Source organism: Lichenostomus cassidix, chromosome 5, assembly GCF_008360975.1.
Source record: "Lichenostomus cassidix isolate B80296 chromosome 5, HeHo_3.0, whole genome shotgun sequence".
Classification (NCBI taxonomy): Eukaryota; Metazoa; Chordata; class Aves; order Passeriformes; family Meliphagidae; genus Lichenostomus; species Lichenostomus cassidix.
Genome location: NC_139486.1, coordinates 59,118,482 through 59,134,154, shown reverse-complemented (window position 1 = coordinate 59,134,154; position 15,673 = coordinate 59,118,482). Strand labels below are relative to the sequence as shown.

Genomic DNA, 15,673 nt, shown 5'->3' with positions numbered 1-15,673 from the left:
CCGATTCCAAGAACCTTCTTCCCTCTGAAAGTCTCCCTGATTCCGAGAGCCTTCTTCCCACCGAGAGCCTCCCCGTCTGTGAGAGCCTGCAACCCTCTGAGAGCCTCGACCTTTCAAGACCTTCCACACCCTCCGACAGCTTCCAGCCCTCTGAGAGCCTCCCTCTGTCTGAAAGCCTCCCCGTTTATGAAAACCTTCAGCCCTTGGAAAATCAGCACCTTCCAGGAGCCTCCGTTCCCTCAGAGAGCCTCAGTCATCAAAGCCTCCCTCCCTCCCAGAGGCTCAGTGAGACCTGCTGGCCTGAGTACAGCAGTTACTCCATGGACAGCTCTGCCAGCTCCCTTGGAGCCAAGGACATCAACCACCCCGGCGCATTCCTCAGCACTGACGTGGCCTGGGAAAGCCCAGAAGGAGAAATGGCAGCGCAGCCTGATCCTGTGAAGCATTCTCAGGAGGAGCAAGTGGTGCAGCAGCAAGTATCCTGGAGCCCCCAGCTGTCACCCCACGGCTCCCAGGACGCTGTGCCTGCTGTGCCAACTGGGAACACTCCTTGCTTGGTGGCAGAGACGAGCCCCAAGAGACCCAGGAGGTTCCTCAATCTCCGGGAAGCTGCCCCAAGACGGCCACCAAACATGAGGAATATGTATGTGGTGGCAGGTCAGATCTGAGGAGCAGGAGGTGTTAAATAAACTATGATTTTCCCCAAGAGCTGTGTGAGTGTTTGCACTGGTCTGGATTTGACTGGGATAGGGTTCCTTTCTACTCAGTAAGAGGCACAGAGCTGGGTTTGGATTCAGGATGGGAAACACAAAGGTGGAACACATTGTTGCTGAGCAGGGCTTGCACTATTCTGGGCTCTGAAGTGTCCAATGGGTTAATCCATGTTTTTCACTGGGAAGGGTGGAGTGAGTGTTGAAGACAGAGGCAAAGAATGCATGAAACACCTGTACTGTGTCTCTGTCCCCGTTTGTGAGGTGACCCTCCACACCCTGCAAGGAGCTGATATTATTGCTACAATGTTTTGGTCATTAATATATTTAAGAATACTCTTTTATAGTGCAACACATTTGTAGCCACCTTAATCTCCAGCTTTCAATGTGAGCTTTCACCGCATCACATTGCTCCCTATGCTTGCAATCAGCATCTCTGTATTCTTCTGCTGACCTGCATTCCACTGGGCACACAGCTTCCTTTCCCATCTTCTTTCCTAGAGAAGATGTTTGTTCAGGCAAGCCAGCCTTCTGCCTGGCCTGGATGTCTTCTGACATTTGGGAATTGCCTGCTCAATGACCTTAGGAGGTGACGTTTCAAAAGTGAGCAGCACTGTTGGACCCCAGCAGGTGCAAAAACATTTTCCCTGGGGACCTTGCTTCCCATTTCCCTGAGCAGCCTGCAGTGTGCTCTCCTCATTCCCAGAGCTGAGGTTTTGCTGGCACTTTTCCTCTTGTCAGAGGTGCCCCAGGGCCACGGCTGGACCCCAGCTGGTCACCAGCAGTCACTCTCTCACACCCCAGTGTGATGGGGAAGAGAGCAGAGACAAAAATCCAGCTCAGAACAGTTTCATAATGAAAATCAAGACAAATATAATAATTTCAAATTTATGAAACACATAATAAGAGTGAAGTGTCCCAGATTAGGCTGGATGGGGCTTGGATCAAGCTGGCCCAGTGGAAGGTGCTCCTGGACTGAACTCAGCAGTTCCTGGGTCTCCCAGTGCCTGTGCTCATATTGCTCTGGCCTGAACATTTTGAACACTGACCAGTTCATGCCCAAATGACAAAAATCAGCATTTTCAGACACATTCCATTTATTCCCCTTTCCCACTGTCATTTCTGTGACATCCATTATTGTTGCAGGGAGAGAAATAAATAGAAGGACAAATTTGAGAAATAAAGGATAAAAAAAGGTGTGGCACATTTTTGGGGGGAATGCAATTTGCTTTGGCGGTGATATAAAACACCAAACAAAACTGCACTTTCAATGGGAGCAGGAGATGAAACGCCTGGAGGGATCATTGGATCTGACAGAGCTGGGCAGGTACACGGAGTGACCGCAGGAGCTCTGAGGAATGAGGATGATGCAAGGACTGGCACAGGATCCAAACCCACCACAGCTCATCCTGGGACGCTCTACAGGAGCCAAATCCCACTTCAGTACATTCCCCAGGGCATCTTCCTTCAGGAAAACAGGAGTGCCCTCCAGATCCTGACATCTCTGCACAGTTAAGGAAAATTGACAACTCTCCAAAGCTCTGTAATCCCAAACTGTGTTACTTTCTGAAAATCAGAAAATAAGGAAAACACCTGGGGAGCAACAGGAAGGAATGCTACTGGAACAGCTTTGATTTCACACATGGCTTTTATAATCCATGATTATAGATTACCTACCAGGTAACCTCCATTACTACCTACCTCCATTAGTGATTGCCTCATTTTTGCCTCAGAATGCTCATTGCCTCCCCTGCAGATTTACTCCGATTTTACCCCCAAAACGTTCGTTTTGTCCCCTACAGAATCCGTCCCAGAGCAACGTCCCCAGCCCCGCTGTGCCGAGGCAGCTCCGGTGCCTGCAGCTCCCGGGCCGCTGGGGCTGTCCCCATTCCCTGTCACCCCCGAACCCGAAGCAGCCTCCCCCAGTGCCCCCAGCCAGCCCCACTGCTCCCCGGGCTCCCCACACCTGCCCTACTTCCTTCTGATCTGTAATCAGAATGCCTTATAGTCTTAAATCCTGTCAATAACACAGACAGATACGTGTGGCTAGCACAGGTTTTTCCCACGAGAATTCTTCTTGTGTTTTATAAATAAAGATAAAGTTTGGATGTTATTGGAACAGTGTCCCAGAACTTGGACAGTGCAGGCCTGGCCAATCAGGCCTGGGGGAAGGCTTCTGACTGACCAATCTGGGTGACTTTTGAGAACTCTATATATGTGATGAAATCAAAACAATAAAGGTCATTCCTTCTTGCCACTGAGAACTGGTGCCTTCATCACTCTGCTAGCTGCTCAACAGCGACAGATACGGGGCTTTATTTTGAAATCAATTGATGTAGAAATTGATATTATTTCTCAATGTGTATAAAAGGGAGATTCTTTACAGTTTTCAGTATTTTACACACAAACCCCTCATAAATTTTTGGCCATTTTTGGGAAGTAATCTTCCTTTGTGGGGGGACCCCACCTGACCCCCCTCATCTTCCACTCACCTGCTCCCCCACCACAGACATTGGCACCATCACACCCCAGACTCCCCACTTCCCTTTTCCTCCCCTCAAGAGAAGGCACAGTCCCAGTCCAAGTGTCCTGGCCAGCACCTCGGTGCTTCCATAAAGACCTTTCCACATGGACATCACCCCTAAAAAAGGGGGGAAAATCAGGAGAGGACAAGACCTCACAGGACTGGAGTACCCCCAACTCTTGCTCTGGCACAGGGAAAGTCCTTGAGAATGGAGGATGGTGCCTCGTCTCCCACTCCAGCACTCCTCTGCCACATGCCCCCTCTGGTCCTGCACTCTGGACAATGCCAGGAGATGTCTCATGCCTTCCCTATGGTGCTGCTGCAGGGAGATCATGGCCCCAGTGGCTTGGAAGATGAATCCAGACTGTGACCCTGGACTCCTGAGGGTCTGATTTCCAGCCCCTCTTCCTGAGAGTCCAAAATCTAACACCCCTCACCACAGCAGGGTTGTCCTCTCCTTTCAGCCAACCGGGAGCCATGGATGGACCAGGAAGTGAGGATCCTACTTTTTGCTTTCCTCATGGCGTTCCTCAAGTCTGTATTCCTGAGGCTGTAGACAAACAGGTTCAGCATGGGGACAGTGACAGAACACACCAGGGAGGTGACCTTGTCCTGCCCCAAGGAGCGGCTGGAGTTGGGCCGCAGGTAGGTGAGGATGGTGCTGCCATAGTACAGAGTGACGCAGGCCAGGTGGGAGGCACAGGTGGAGAAGGCCTTGTGCCGCCCAGCTGCTGAGGTGGCGCTGCCAATGGACGAGTAGGACACCAGGATGAAGGCCATGGTTCTCAGCACATTGAGCCCCACCACGGCAGCCACCACAGCCTTGCTGGCACGGCTGTCGGAGCAGGACAGGGCCAGCAGCATGAGCCCATCGCAGAAAAAGTGGTCAATGGCGCAGGAGTGGCAGAACAGGGCATGGAATATGGAAACCGTGTGGAGGGTGGAGCTGATCACTCCAGCCAGGGAGGCCCCAGCCAGCATCCAGGCGCTAATCCCCTGGGACATGAGCATGGAGTAGAGCAGGGCCTGCAGATAGCGGTTGTAGGCCATGGCGGCATGCACGTGGCACTCAGTGGTGGCCCAGGTGGCGAAGGAGAAGAGCTGGGCGACACAACTCGCAAAGGAAATCACCTTCTTCTCTGCCAAAAAATCCCTCAGGGTCCGGGGGATGATGGTAGAGGAGTGGCAGATGTCCAGGAGGCACAAGTGGCTCAGGAAGAAGTACATGGGGGTGTGGAGGCACCGACTGATCTGGATCAAGGCAATGACTGCCAGATTTCCCATGAGAGTGACCACATAGATGGCAAGGAACAGGACAAAAAACATCACCTGCAGGTCTGTGAAGCCCAGGAGAATAAATTCAGATGCAAATGTCTCATTTTCTCTACCCATATTGAACATTTTATACATTCAGTTTGGCTGCTTTATGTCTTTAGATTTAAATGTTTAATACATATAAATCCATCGACAATGTTAAGAATGTCAATTTTTGTAAAGCAGTTACAAAGCCTTCAGTCAATAAAAGGTAAATTCTCCTTGAAAAAGAAAAAACACAAGTTCCTGGCACCACTATGCCCATTCAGCCAACATATTTGGAATCAGATAGATATTTAAGCCATTAAGGAGGGAAATACCCTACCAGAATAAATCATAAATAAATTGCAGGGCTTCCTCCTAATTCTTCTCAATCCGCTCACATATGAAATTCCATGATTTTCCTGATAATTGCTGGGAAAACAGAATTATTTCCCATCTTTTGATTATTCCCTATTCAACCTGAGCACTTGAAGAATAAACACCTGCTCCCCATGTCTCAGGATGAGATTTTCTAGGTGGAAGCATTGGAAAATGGGCTTTTCCTTAGTATATTTTTCCCTGTAGGAATAAGAGCTGGGATTTGTCTTACCTCACTTTGCTTTAGATATGATGCTTAATTTGGAGGTAAAACATAAATTCAGGGTCCATCTTGCTGCTCACCAGTGAGAGATCAGCAGCTCCTAAAATCCCATTCTACAACAGACAGAATAAATAAACATGGGTTCTTCACCTGGATAACCATGGCTTGTTGGAGTTACACCAGGGAGTAAAGCAAGAGTAGGCACCGCTGGCTCCTGACAAATGGATCCAAACCTGGAAATCCTCATTGTTGGATAAGCCTGGGCTGAAGGGTTGAGTTTCACCCCAGAACCTGATGTGTCCTTTCAGGTGTTCTGTGATCTCCTGGAGTTATTAACAAGCATTTAGAGCTGCTTTTCATCACCCACGAGGCAGAGCCAGAGGTGTTAAAAATCAGGAAAACCAAATATTTGGGGCTGAATTTCCCCCCAGAGGAAGCATCCAACTGCTGCAGTCAGAGAATTGACTTCAATTTCTTCCTTAACTAAAATTCAGTCTCACTTTTCCTTACCCAACCAGCTTCACTTTGTGTGATTGATCAGAGACCTGGAATGGAAATAAATTCGGTTAAAACTCATGGACTATGTTCTATCCCTGCTGAGAGGCTGGTGGTTGGTGTGGAATAACTAATGGAATATTCATCCTTGTGTGGTGAGGATCTCCATTGTGGCACCCACTTTCCTACTCAAATTCCGTAAGATCTTTGGGCAAAGCAGTAGAAGAGCCTCTGACAAACTGCCCTGGGACTCACCAAGATCATTCCATCCAACCTGGCCCTAAACACTTCCAGGGATGGGGCAGCCACAGCTTCTCTGAGCAGCCTGCACCCTCACAGAGAAGGATTCATTCCCAGTATTCCATCTAAACCTACCTGAAGGCAGTGCTTTGCTCCTCTTTGCTCCCAGGTATGGTTGGAGTGGTGTTTGTACTTCCAGCTGCTCCCAGCTGCAGCTGGAGAGATACCCCAGGGCTTCTCCCATGTAACACCAGTGTTTGCAGAGCTTTGCTCTGTGGAGGATTCACAGAGCCAGGGATAAAACAAGTCAGGGAACAACATCTTACCCTCCAGGGAACTGTCAGACCAAGCGAGGGGCAGCCAAGCCCTGAGGAGTCCCAGGATCCTCCACTGCCAAGTCAAGATATGATGATTATTAAATTAACAGTGGCAGAAGCTGTTATTTGAAAAATAACAGCTTGAAAATGTTGGTCTTAATTGTTTAATACATGCTAAAAATATCCCCAAAGGAAGTTGATGGCAATATCTATGTTAGGGAATGGTTTGGGTTGGAAGGGACCTTATGGATCATCCCATTCCATCCCCCTGCCATGGACAGGAACATCTTCCAGTACACCAGGTTGCTCCAAGTCCTGTCCAACCTGGCCTTGGACATTTCCAGGGAACCAGGGGAAGCCACAGCTTCTCTGGAAATCTCTGCCAGGGCCTCTCCACCCTCACAGGGAAGGATTTCTTCCCACTATCCCATCTAACCCCACCTGATGAATTCAGAGCACCTGAAGCATCCATTGAAAATTACCCTAAGACAAAAATTAAGTGCAGTTCAAAGCATCATTTCCACATGTTAGGAGAACTTCAAACATCCAGTATTTTCAACAGGTTCAGGAGCTGATGCTTGGAAAATAAAATGTCCAGGTGGGATCAGCCACATGATGCTGTTGTTTTATTCCTTGCCTATTTCTCAGTTTCCTGAGCAAGAACAAGACACTTCTCTTCCCAAGGCTTACTGGAAAATCAGGAGAAATGAGTTTTTATCTAAAATGAAAAGGAGATGATATTCCCAGCAATGTCCAATAGATGGTAGAGATGTACAGGAAATCCTGATCAATATCTTTGTTCTTTTCCCTCTTCCAGTGCTCCATTTTGTACCTCAAAAGGACTTTCATAGCTCTTTTACATCCCTTGGGATTGACTACAGAGAGCCATGGTGCACAGAAGGAGCAAAAAGAAGTTGTTCGTGTAAAAACAAGAATTAATTTCATTCAGAAGGAGATGAAATGCAACTTTGGACAACGAAAAGACATCCACAAAACAGGTTGATTTGTCATCCTCACCACTAACAAGTTTCCATCCAAAATATGGAGAAATGAGGGAGCTGAAATTTCTTTCAGGAGTTATTTCTTGCCTAAAATAAAGAAGTTTAGAGTAATTATCACCCTCCATTGTTTTATTTCAGGTTGTTCAGGATTTTTCCTTGTCTTGCTTTGTTATTTTTCAGTCCCTTCTCCCCACTGCCTTAGTGCAAATCTCCAGATGCAAACTCCACTGATAATATTCCTGACTTTGTTTTTAACAAACCACCATGGGCCTAAAGTGGAAAACTAATTAGAGCTTTGTTTGAAGTCTTTGAAAGGCAGAAATTGGGGGTGGAAAAAGGACAGGGCAAAGGTGATTTGTTCAATTGAACCTGCAAATGTATCCTGGTTTCAAATATGGAGCAATGTATTCATTAATTCTTTGACTTAGCTTTTGGGTGATATCTCCTTATCTCCAAACTGCATCAAAACTGCAAATTAATCCATTTTGAATGTTGTATTTCCATCTTTCCTAAAAAGGGCTTTTCATTGGAGGTACCTCTCTGATCCAGCCCAGAAATCACAGAATTCCAGAATGTCTCATTTGTTAAACCCACATAACCTCTATACAGGGAATCCTGACACCTTTCATGGAATCCTGGAAGAGTTTGGGATGGGAGGGACCTTAAGGATCATCCTGTTCCATCCCCTGCCCTGGGTATGGACAGCTGCCACTAGGCCAGGTTGCTCCAAGCCCCATATCCATAAATACCTATGGATATAAATGTATAACTTGCCTTCCTAAGGCCAGAGATCTCCTAGATGTCCTTTCTGATCCAAAATTATATCTAGATATTAAAAGCCAACATTAAATGTATATTATACAATACTTTTAGATATAAAATGCAAAATATTCTTGAGTTAAACGTGTGCACTAACATCCACATGTTACTGAATTTTCTTCTCCCTCCTAAATCTCTTCGAATCCCACCTCATTTCCAGCTGAAAATGAGGTATGGATGAGAGTTCTGCCACGAGGAAGAGGAAAAAAGAGCAGACAGAATTCCCTGTCCCTGGTAACATGACAAATCAGAATAAACCCATTAAATCTTTACAGGATTAAAGACAAAAATCCAATTCTTACCTCACCAGAGGAGCATTGGGATCATTGAAGGTTTCTTGAAGAACCTCTCCAACAGCAAAATAACCTTTAATAGAAATATTATTTAATTTTTCAAGTGAATGTAACTTTACTTCAGGGTCAGTGGGTGAGTTTGCTCCAGGTGTCCATTGCCAGCAGCTTAGGCTGTCCTAATGAGCTCTGGATGGATCCCTGGAGCAGCCAGCTGGGATTACAGGAGGTGAGGGCTGCTCCAAGCCTCCAGGTAATGAATGAACCCAAAAGGATCCCAGGCTACTCCTGCCTTGGCACCAGCAGGCCTGCACAGGTCTGCTGATTTACCTGTCTGAACACAATCCAGAGTCCATTAAACCTTCTTATTCTGCTCCAGGTATTCCCAGGAATATTTCAGCTGCCCACAAAACACAGTTTTGATCCAAAGATGGGATTTATCTATCAGTTAGCAGTAATGTGAAGCACATCCTCTGATATCTTAGGTGGAATTAGAGGGATCAAGACACTCCAGGCAGCCTGGAAGAGGATGTTCCATGTCCAAAGGAGACCACACAGGGCCACATAGAATCCTGGAATTGTTTGGGTTGGAAGGGGCATTAAAGATCACCCAGCTGGTACTGATGTTTTGGTTGGGTGTAGCTCTGCAAACAATGATATTTTAACATCAGCATTGGAATTTGGTGAGTTTCTGTGCCAACATTTCACCACTGATTCCCATTAGTTCCTGCTATATTACCAATTCTTCCAGGCACAACTTCAAACAGCCCCTCTTTTCTCAAAATAATAAATGAACCCAGGAAATCCAGTTATTTCCAAAAGAAACTTTTGATACTTGGAAAAGAACAACCAAGAAGGCAAAACAACTTGTAAAAAAAGCAAAATAATTATCAAGTAATTAAATATAAACCTTTGAACTGTTTATCATTAAATCCTTCCTCTCCCTTTGTGCATGTTCCCAGAAAAATGGCAATTTTTGCTTTCATGACCATTTCTCCTCCACATCAGACCTACCCTATCTCTCTCCAGGACTGTATTGCACCAAATTACCACCAACTTCCTCCAAAACCTTATTTTTCCACCTTCCAGCTTGCTTTATAAATAACAACCAGATTTATTCCAAGTCTCCTGATGTTCTCTCAGCCAATACTCCAGGCCACCAAGTGAGCAGGTGATGACGAGGCAGGTCCAAGGTACCAAACAAAACAACAAAATTAATCCAGTTTATCAAACCGTTAAATTATATATCACTCACACTGGATAAAGTTCAGAACAATAAATTCATGTTTTATACTCTTTTCTGAACTCCAGGACACTGAAACTTCTGAAAGCCAACTAAGTCCTGGGGTCTGAGTTGGGTCCCTGATCAAGGCAAGGTGCAGATAAAAGGAATGCAGGGATGTGCACATGTTGTGAAACTGACAACCAGGACTTCTCCAGTATAACTCCTGAGGGGAACAAACTCCTTGGGCTGAGCTTCAATAGAGTTTGTGGGACAAGGGTGTGGATGGAGCCCCCAGATGGGGTGATTAATGCAGATTAGTTCACTCTGAGACAATTAATCATTGCCTCCAAGTGTCCAGAGCCACCTGCTCAGGTAGGACATCCAGGCTGCAGGCACTTCAAGGTGGATAATCTCATCCTTGAAGGAAAACTGAGCTGTTGGGTGTCCACAGAGGGACATCAGCAGCTCCAGAGCTGGGGCTAGAGATGCTCTGTGTGACACTTGGGGACTCTCTGACCAGCGGGTCATTGCTGTTGCCATGTGTCCTGGTGGCTCCTGCACATGAGAGATTTGAGATCCCTGGAGCACAATGGGTTTCAGAATTCCATGTTACCCCTTTTTGTTTGCTCTTTTCTTTGTTTATCTGCTCTGCCATGAGGAGGACCGAGGGTTTTATCCCAGGAGAGCAGAGGGAACATATTTACAGCCCTGCCACCCACAGGCTCAGCTGTTGGAGTCAGGGAAGGAGCACGTCTCTCTCCACATCAGCCTGGATGTTCTCTGCTGCATTTGGGATAAACCCTTGGCTCCAATCACCACAGCGAGGGCACAGGAGGAGCTGTAAATCCAAGAGAAAGAAGTTGACTTCCTTCTTCATATCCTCCCATCCCCTTTTCTTGGGTCTCTGTCAGAAAACAGCCTTGCAAAAGTAGGAGTTTTTATAATAAATGGGAGTAATGGCTTGTGCAGATTGGTTTTTATTTTTCTTAGGCAGCTGAAGCAACATAAATGGATTTATGGAAGTATTAAGGGTGAGTCTTATTTAGTTATAAAGAATTGTCAGCAGAATACAGTTGTTAAATCAGCCTTTGGAATTGGATTATTTTAAAATTCATTCCCATTTCAGTGTTTTATCTTCATTCCCATGGTTTTTGGATGTTTCAGCCTGCTGGAGCTCAGAAAGGTATAAAACATGAATTTACCAATGTGAATTTTACCCAGTATGAATGATATATAACAGTTTGATAGACTGCATTAATAAATAAAAGCCAAGGGAAAATGTTCTTAATGTGATGTAATGTGGGATTTCACTTGGATTAGGACTTTCTTCTGCTCCAGGTTTATGTGATCTCTGATGAGGTTCCTCCAAGGTAACTTCTGAAACAAATTTCTTTCAAACCAAAAGGGAATAAATATCTGATTCTTTTATGGAATAAATCCAAACTTTTATGCATCTGAGCACAAAGAAGCAAATTTGCCATTCGTGTTGCTTTAAGATACGTGTTCTTTTCTAAGCACCTCAACTGGTAAGTAAAAAAGTTTAGAATTTATTTTTGGAAAATATATGGAATATACCAAGAGGTGGCAATTAAAACAGTGACTGATTGCAGTTAAATATGGCCCAAAAGAGAAACTCTGAGGTTTACCATTTTGATGCATTTGTTCTCTTTGTCTCAGCAGGTAACACCTGGCCATGGGAGGAAACCATACGCAGCTCACATTCATCCTCCTGGGAATTACAGACACTCCCTGGGCTCAGGCCCCTCTTTTTGGGCTCTTTCTGCTGATTTACATCATCACTTTGGTGGGGAACATCGGGCTGATGCTCTTGGTTTGGGTCTCTCGCAGCCTCCACTCCCCCATGTACTTCTTCCTCACTCATTTGTCCCTGGCTGACGTCTGCTATTCCACCGTCATCTCCCCCAAAATGCTCACGGGCCTCTTGTTTGGGAATAAAACCATTTCCTGGGCGGGCTGTGTGACACAATTCCACCTCTTTGCTCTCTTTGCCACAGCCGAGTGTCACCTCCTGGCTGCCATGGCCTACGACCGGCTCGTGGCCATCTGCCACCCCCTGCTTTACGCCATGGCCGCGTCCCCCCGCGCCTGCTGGCAGCTGGTGGCCTGGTCCTACCTCGTGGCCTCCCTCAGCGCCCTCATCTACACCAGCTGCACCTTTGGGGGCTCCTTCTGCGGGCCCCGCCGGGTCGACCACTTCTTCTGTGATGCCGGCCCTGTGCTGAGGCTGGCCTGCTCTGACACCCATGGCAGTGAGGTCACCATCTTTGCCCTGGTCATGGCCAATGGGCTGGGCACCGGTGTGGTCATCCTGCTCTCCTATGGCCGCGTCCTCCACACCATCCTGGGGATGTGCTCGGTGCCCAGCAGGGCCAGAGCCTTCCGCACCTGCACCTCCCACCTGGTGTCTGTGTTGGTGTTCTACGGGACGCTGCTCTTCGTGTACCTGCAGCCGGCGTCCCGGCATGGCAGCCAGGGTAAGGTGGCCTCTGTCTTCTACACCGTGCTCAGCCCCATGCTCAACCCTTTCATCTACAGCCTGAGGAACAGGGAGGTGAAGGCAGCGCTGGGGAAGTGCAGGAGGAGGATGGTAAACTGCTGCTGGCATCAAAGAAGTGCAGCTCAGGGAATCAGGGAATCCTGGAATGCTTTGGGTTGGAAGGGATCTAAAAGATCATCTGGTCCAGCACACCATGGGCAGGGACACCTTCCACTAGGCCAGGTTGATCCAAACCCCATCCAACCCGGCCTGGAGCTCTTCCAGGGATCCAGGGGCAGCCACAGCTTCTCTGGACAACCTGTGCCAGTGCCTCACCATTCCCTTAGGGAAGAATTTCTTCCCAGTATCCCATCTAACCCTACTCTCAGCTTAAAGCCTTTCCCCACTGTCCTGCCACTCTGTGCCTTTGTGGAAGCAAACCATTCATCTAAAGTAAGAAATGATCCATTAAAATAATTGGATATGTCCCTGATCCTCACAATTTTATATATGCTCTTCCACAGTTCCTCACAAAACTCAATTACAATATTTATCCTGGAGAAATAGACCCCACAGTTACATCTTCCATGGAAGGAAACAAGAGTGGGAGCCTCAAACTTGAATTGAATTCCCTTTCCGGCCACGAGGCTGTCAGAAGAAATTACTCAGAATGGTTCTGGAGTATTACTCCAATTATTCTTCTCTTTCTCATAGGATGCACAAATCACAATTTTATTGATTTGTAACTTATTTTGCACTGATGAATGTGTATTTTTCTTGCAAGATTACTGTCCTTATCCCTAAACTCCAATAAAATTCCTTGTTGTTACCTGTGAGTTATTTATTAGAGCAGAGCTGCTGGGGTGGAAGGGAGCATTTGGGAAGAGCAAGAGTATTTTAACATTTGATTGGTAAAAAAACAAGATAAAAGGCTTAAAAAGTGCATTTTTTTCTGGCTTAGAAGGATCAAAGCTAATGGGACATGGGATCTCAAGATACACCTTGGAATATCAAGGGGAATGCAAGTGTTCAAGTGCCAAAACATATCTTGAAAACCTAACAGATGTATTTCAACCCAAATTTAAGCACATGTCTAGTTTCCATAGGTGAAAGAATCCTCAGCCCCTGATCTATGGATAGCTGAGAGCTGTTTGGGTGTGGAAAAGGCCCTGAAAAACCCAAACCCAACAGTTCTCCAAATCATGGCTCATTAAAGAAGGTACAGGAATGGCCACAGCACTGGGGAGAGACCAGCAATCCTTCATCTTTTCCTGGCCTGGAAAAAACTCCCAATTCATGCCCATCCTAATGAATTCCAAAGGCTATTTGTGGGTTTAAGGGCAAACTGAGTGCAACCTTGGAACTTCCTTTCACCATTTGGGTGGTCTGGATAAGCTCAGCAGAGATGTCCACCTCTTCCTCCTCTTCTCCACCTTGTCCCTCACCTGTTGACACCTTTGTGGGGTGGGAAGAGTTCTGACTGGACACAGGGACAGGCCTTGGCTGTGGCAGGGAAAGGTGGAAACTGGAATATTTTCCCTCTGTTACTGTGTTGTGAAGATGTCATGTTCTGAGGAGTCATGTGGGAATTAAACTCCTTTTGAAAAGTAAATGGATGGTGAACAGTGTCTATCAGTTCTGGAAACAAACGGCACGAGAAGAGATGTTTTAGGGCTGGGGGCTGCTACCTGGGAAAGGTGGATCTGGACTGGATTAAAAGAGTTGGAATAAATGTAATTAAATGACAAAGGGCTTGGCAAGAGAGAGACTTTAGATATCAAAATTGGGTGGGAAGGGAATTTAAAGCTCATCCCATTCCAACCCCCTGCCATGGGCAGGAACACCTTCCACTAGACCAGATTGCTCCAAGCCCCATCCAGCCTGGCGTTCAACACTTCCAGGGATGGGGCAGCCACAGCTTCTCTGGGAAACCTGTGCCTCACCACCTTCACAGGGAGGAATTTCTCCCCACCAGACAATGTAAGTCAACTCTCCTTCAGTTTAAGATTGTCAGGTTGAAAGGAAGAATTAAGAAAGCCCACCAGCAGGTCTGAGCTCCAGGTCCCACCAGTGGGCCCTGAGCTCCAGGTGCCACCATCCAGTTGCCACCATCCAGGTGCTCACAGCTATTTCCACCACAAGTGATGCTGTTTCCATTCCCAGAGCAAGAAGTGATCCTGGGAGACCAACCACCCTTCAAGGAATCATCAGCTTAACAAGATCTTCTGGGCTTTGCCAAGAAAGTTTCCTAATCATCAAGGAAGCTTCTCAGAGGGCTTTTAAACAACTTCAGTCATCCTTCTTAATGAGCCACGAGAGACTAATTAGCAAGGGGAAACCATGGAGAAACTTTCTTCCTTGTTAAAGACAAAGTGAACTTCTCCAGCTGCTTTGTTTGCCACATCCAGGAGACAAAGAGCTGCAGGGTCAGTGTGGTGGGATTGTGACTGTGTTGAGGGACCTTAAAACTCATCCCATTCCAACCCACTTCCAAGGGCAGGGATGATTCCCACTATCCCAGAATTCTCCAAGCCCTGTCCAAGCTGGCCTGGAACTCTTCCAGGGATCCAGGGACAGCCACAGCTTCTCTGGGAAACCTGTGCCAGGGCCTCCCCAGCCTCACAATAGGGAAAAATTTCTTCCCCATACCCAATCAAAATGCTCTGACAGTGTGAAGCTATTCCCCCTCACCCTGTCACTCCAGACCCTTGCCCAGAGTCCCTCTGCAGCTCTCCTGGAGCCCCTTTAGGCTCTTCAAGAGGCTCTCAGCTCTCACCCCTGAGATGAAATTCCCACCTACAGGCTGAACTCAGACATGGGTTACTGCTGGCTTAGCAGCTGGACTCCATGATCTTAAAGGGCTTTTCCAACCAAAATAATTCAGGGATGCTGTAAATGCTTCTACCCCATATTTGCTCCTGGTCAGCATTCCTGCCTCTCCTGTTAGCTTCTGGCCTCAGCTTCACTGTAGATCCCACCATTTGTTCTTCCTTCCTTCCTCTGTGCCTCATGATTTATTTTAGAGGGGAAACCACACAATTACCCAAAACTAAGCAAAACCAATTTAATAATAAAACCAAAATATGATCCAAATGACAGGATAGAGAGCAGTGGTGGGAAATTCCACCAGAAACTATGGCAGATGCCAGATGATGGCTCTCAGCTCCTTGAGCAAGCTTGGGCCTTGAGTTTGGTCACTGCCCACTCTGTGGTGGCACTAGGGAAATTTCCCTTGGAAATTAATGACTTTGGAAGCAGCTCCATAAGGAAGAGACTTGCACTGGTAAATAAACACCACTACTTTCAGGAAGTTCAATGGAAACATGAGGTTTTATGTCCCACTTCTTTGTATAGATGTAATTATATATATATGCAGATTTATATGTAAAAGCATCTTTATATATACATCTCTTTATCTATATAAAGAAAACTTGTATTTAATTTTTTCCTAAAAATATATCTAATCTTAAAATATATAAATTAATCTCTTGAAATATATAATTTGTCTCTTGGTATTAAAAAGGGAATTAAAAAGAACTGGTGCAAGAAATGGAGATTCCAGGATTGGGACACAGCTCAGGATCTGAAGAAGTGCTGCAATGGCCCATTGGGAAGAACGCAAAACACATCAGGAACTTGTCTGCTGCAATTTATTTTT

General features: G+C 46.4%; 2 protein-coding genes across 2 annotated transcripts; one reads left to right on the top strand and one right to left on the bottom strand.

Annotated features, from left to right (window-relative positions):
- Nucleotides 1-3,657: 3,657 nt before the first annotated feature.
- On the bottom strand, nt 3,658-4,626 carry LOC146436802 (olfactory receptor 5F1-like). The gene has a single exon (XM_085063828.1). It carries the CDS (start codon nt 4,624-4,626, stop codon nt 3,658-3,660), a length of 969 nt encoding a protein of 322 aa, XP_084919954.1.
- Nucleotides 4,627-11,211: 6,585 nt separating this feature from the next.
- On the top strand, nt 11,212-14,190 carry LOC146436801 (olfactory receptor 5AP2-like). The gene is made up of 2 exons (XM_085063827.1): nt 11,212-12,126; nt 14,179-14,190. Exons 1-2 carry the CDS (start codon nt 11,212-11,214, stop codon nt 14,188-14,190), a joined length of 927 nt encoding a protein of 308 aa, XP_084919953.1.
- The last annotated feature ends 1,483 nt before the right edge of the window (nt 14,191-15,673 follow it).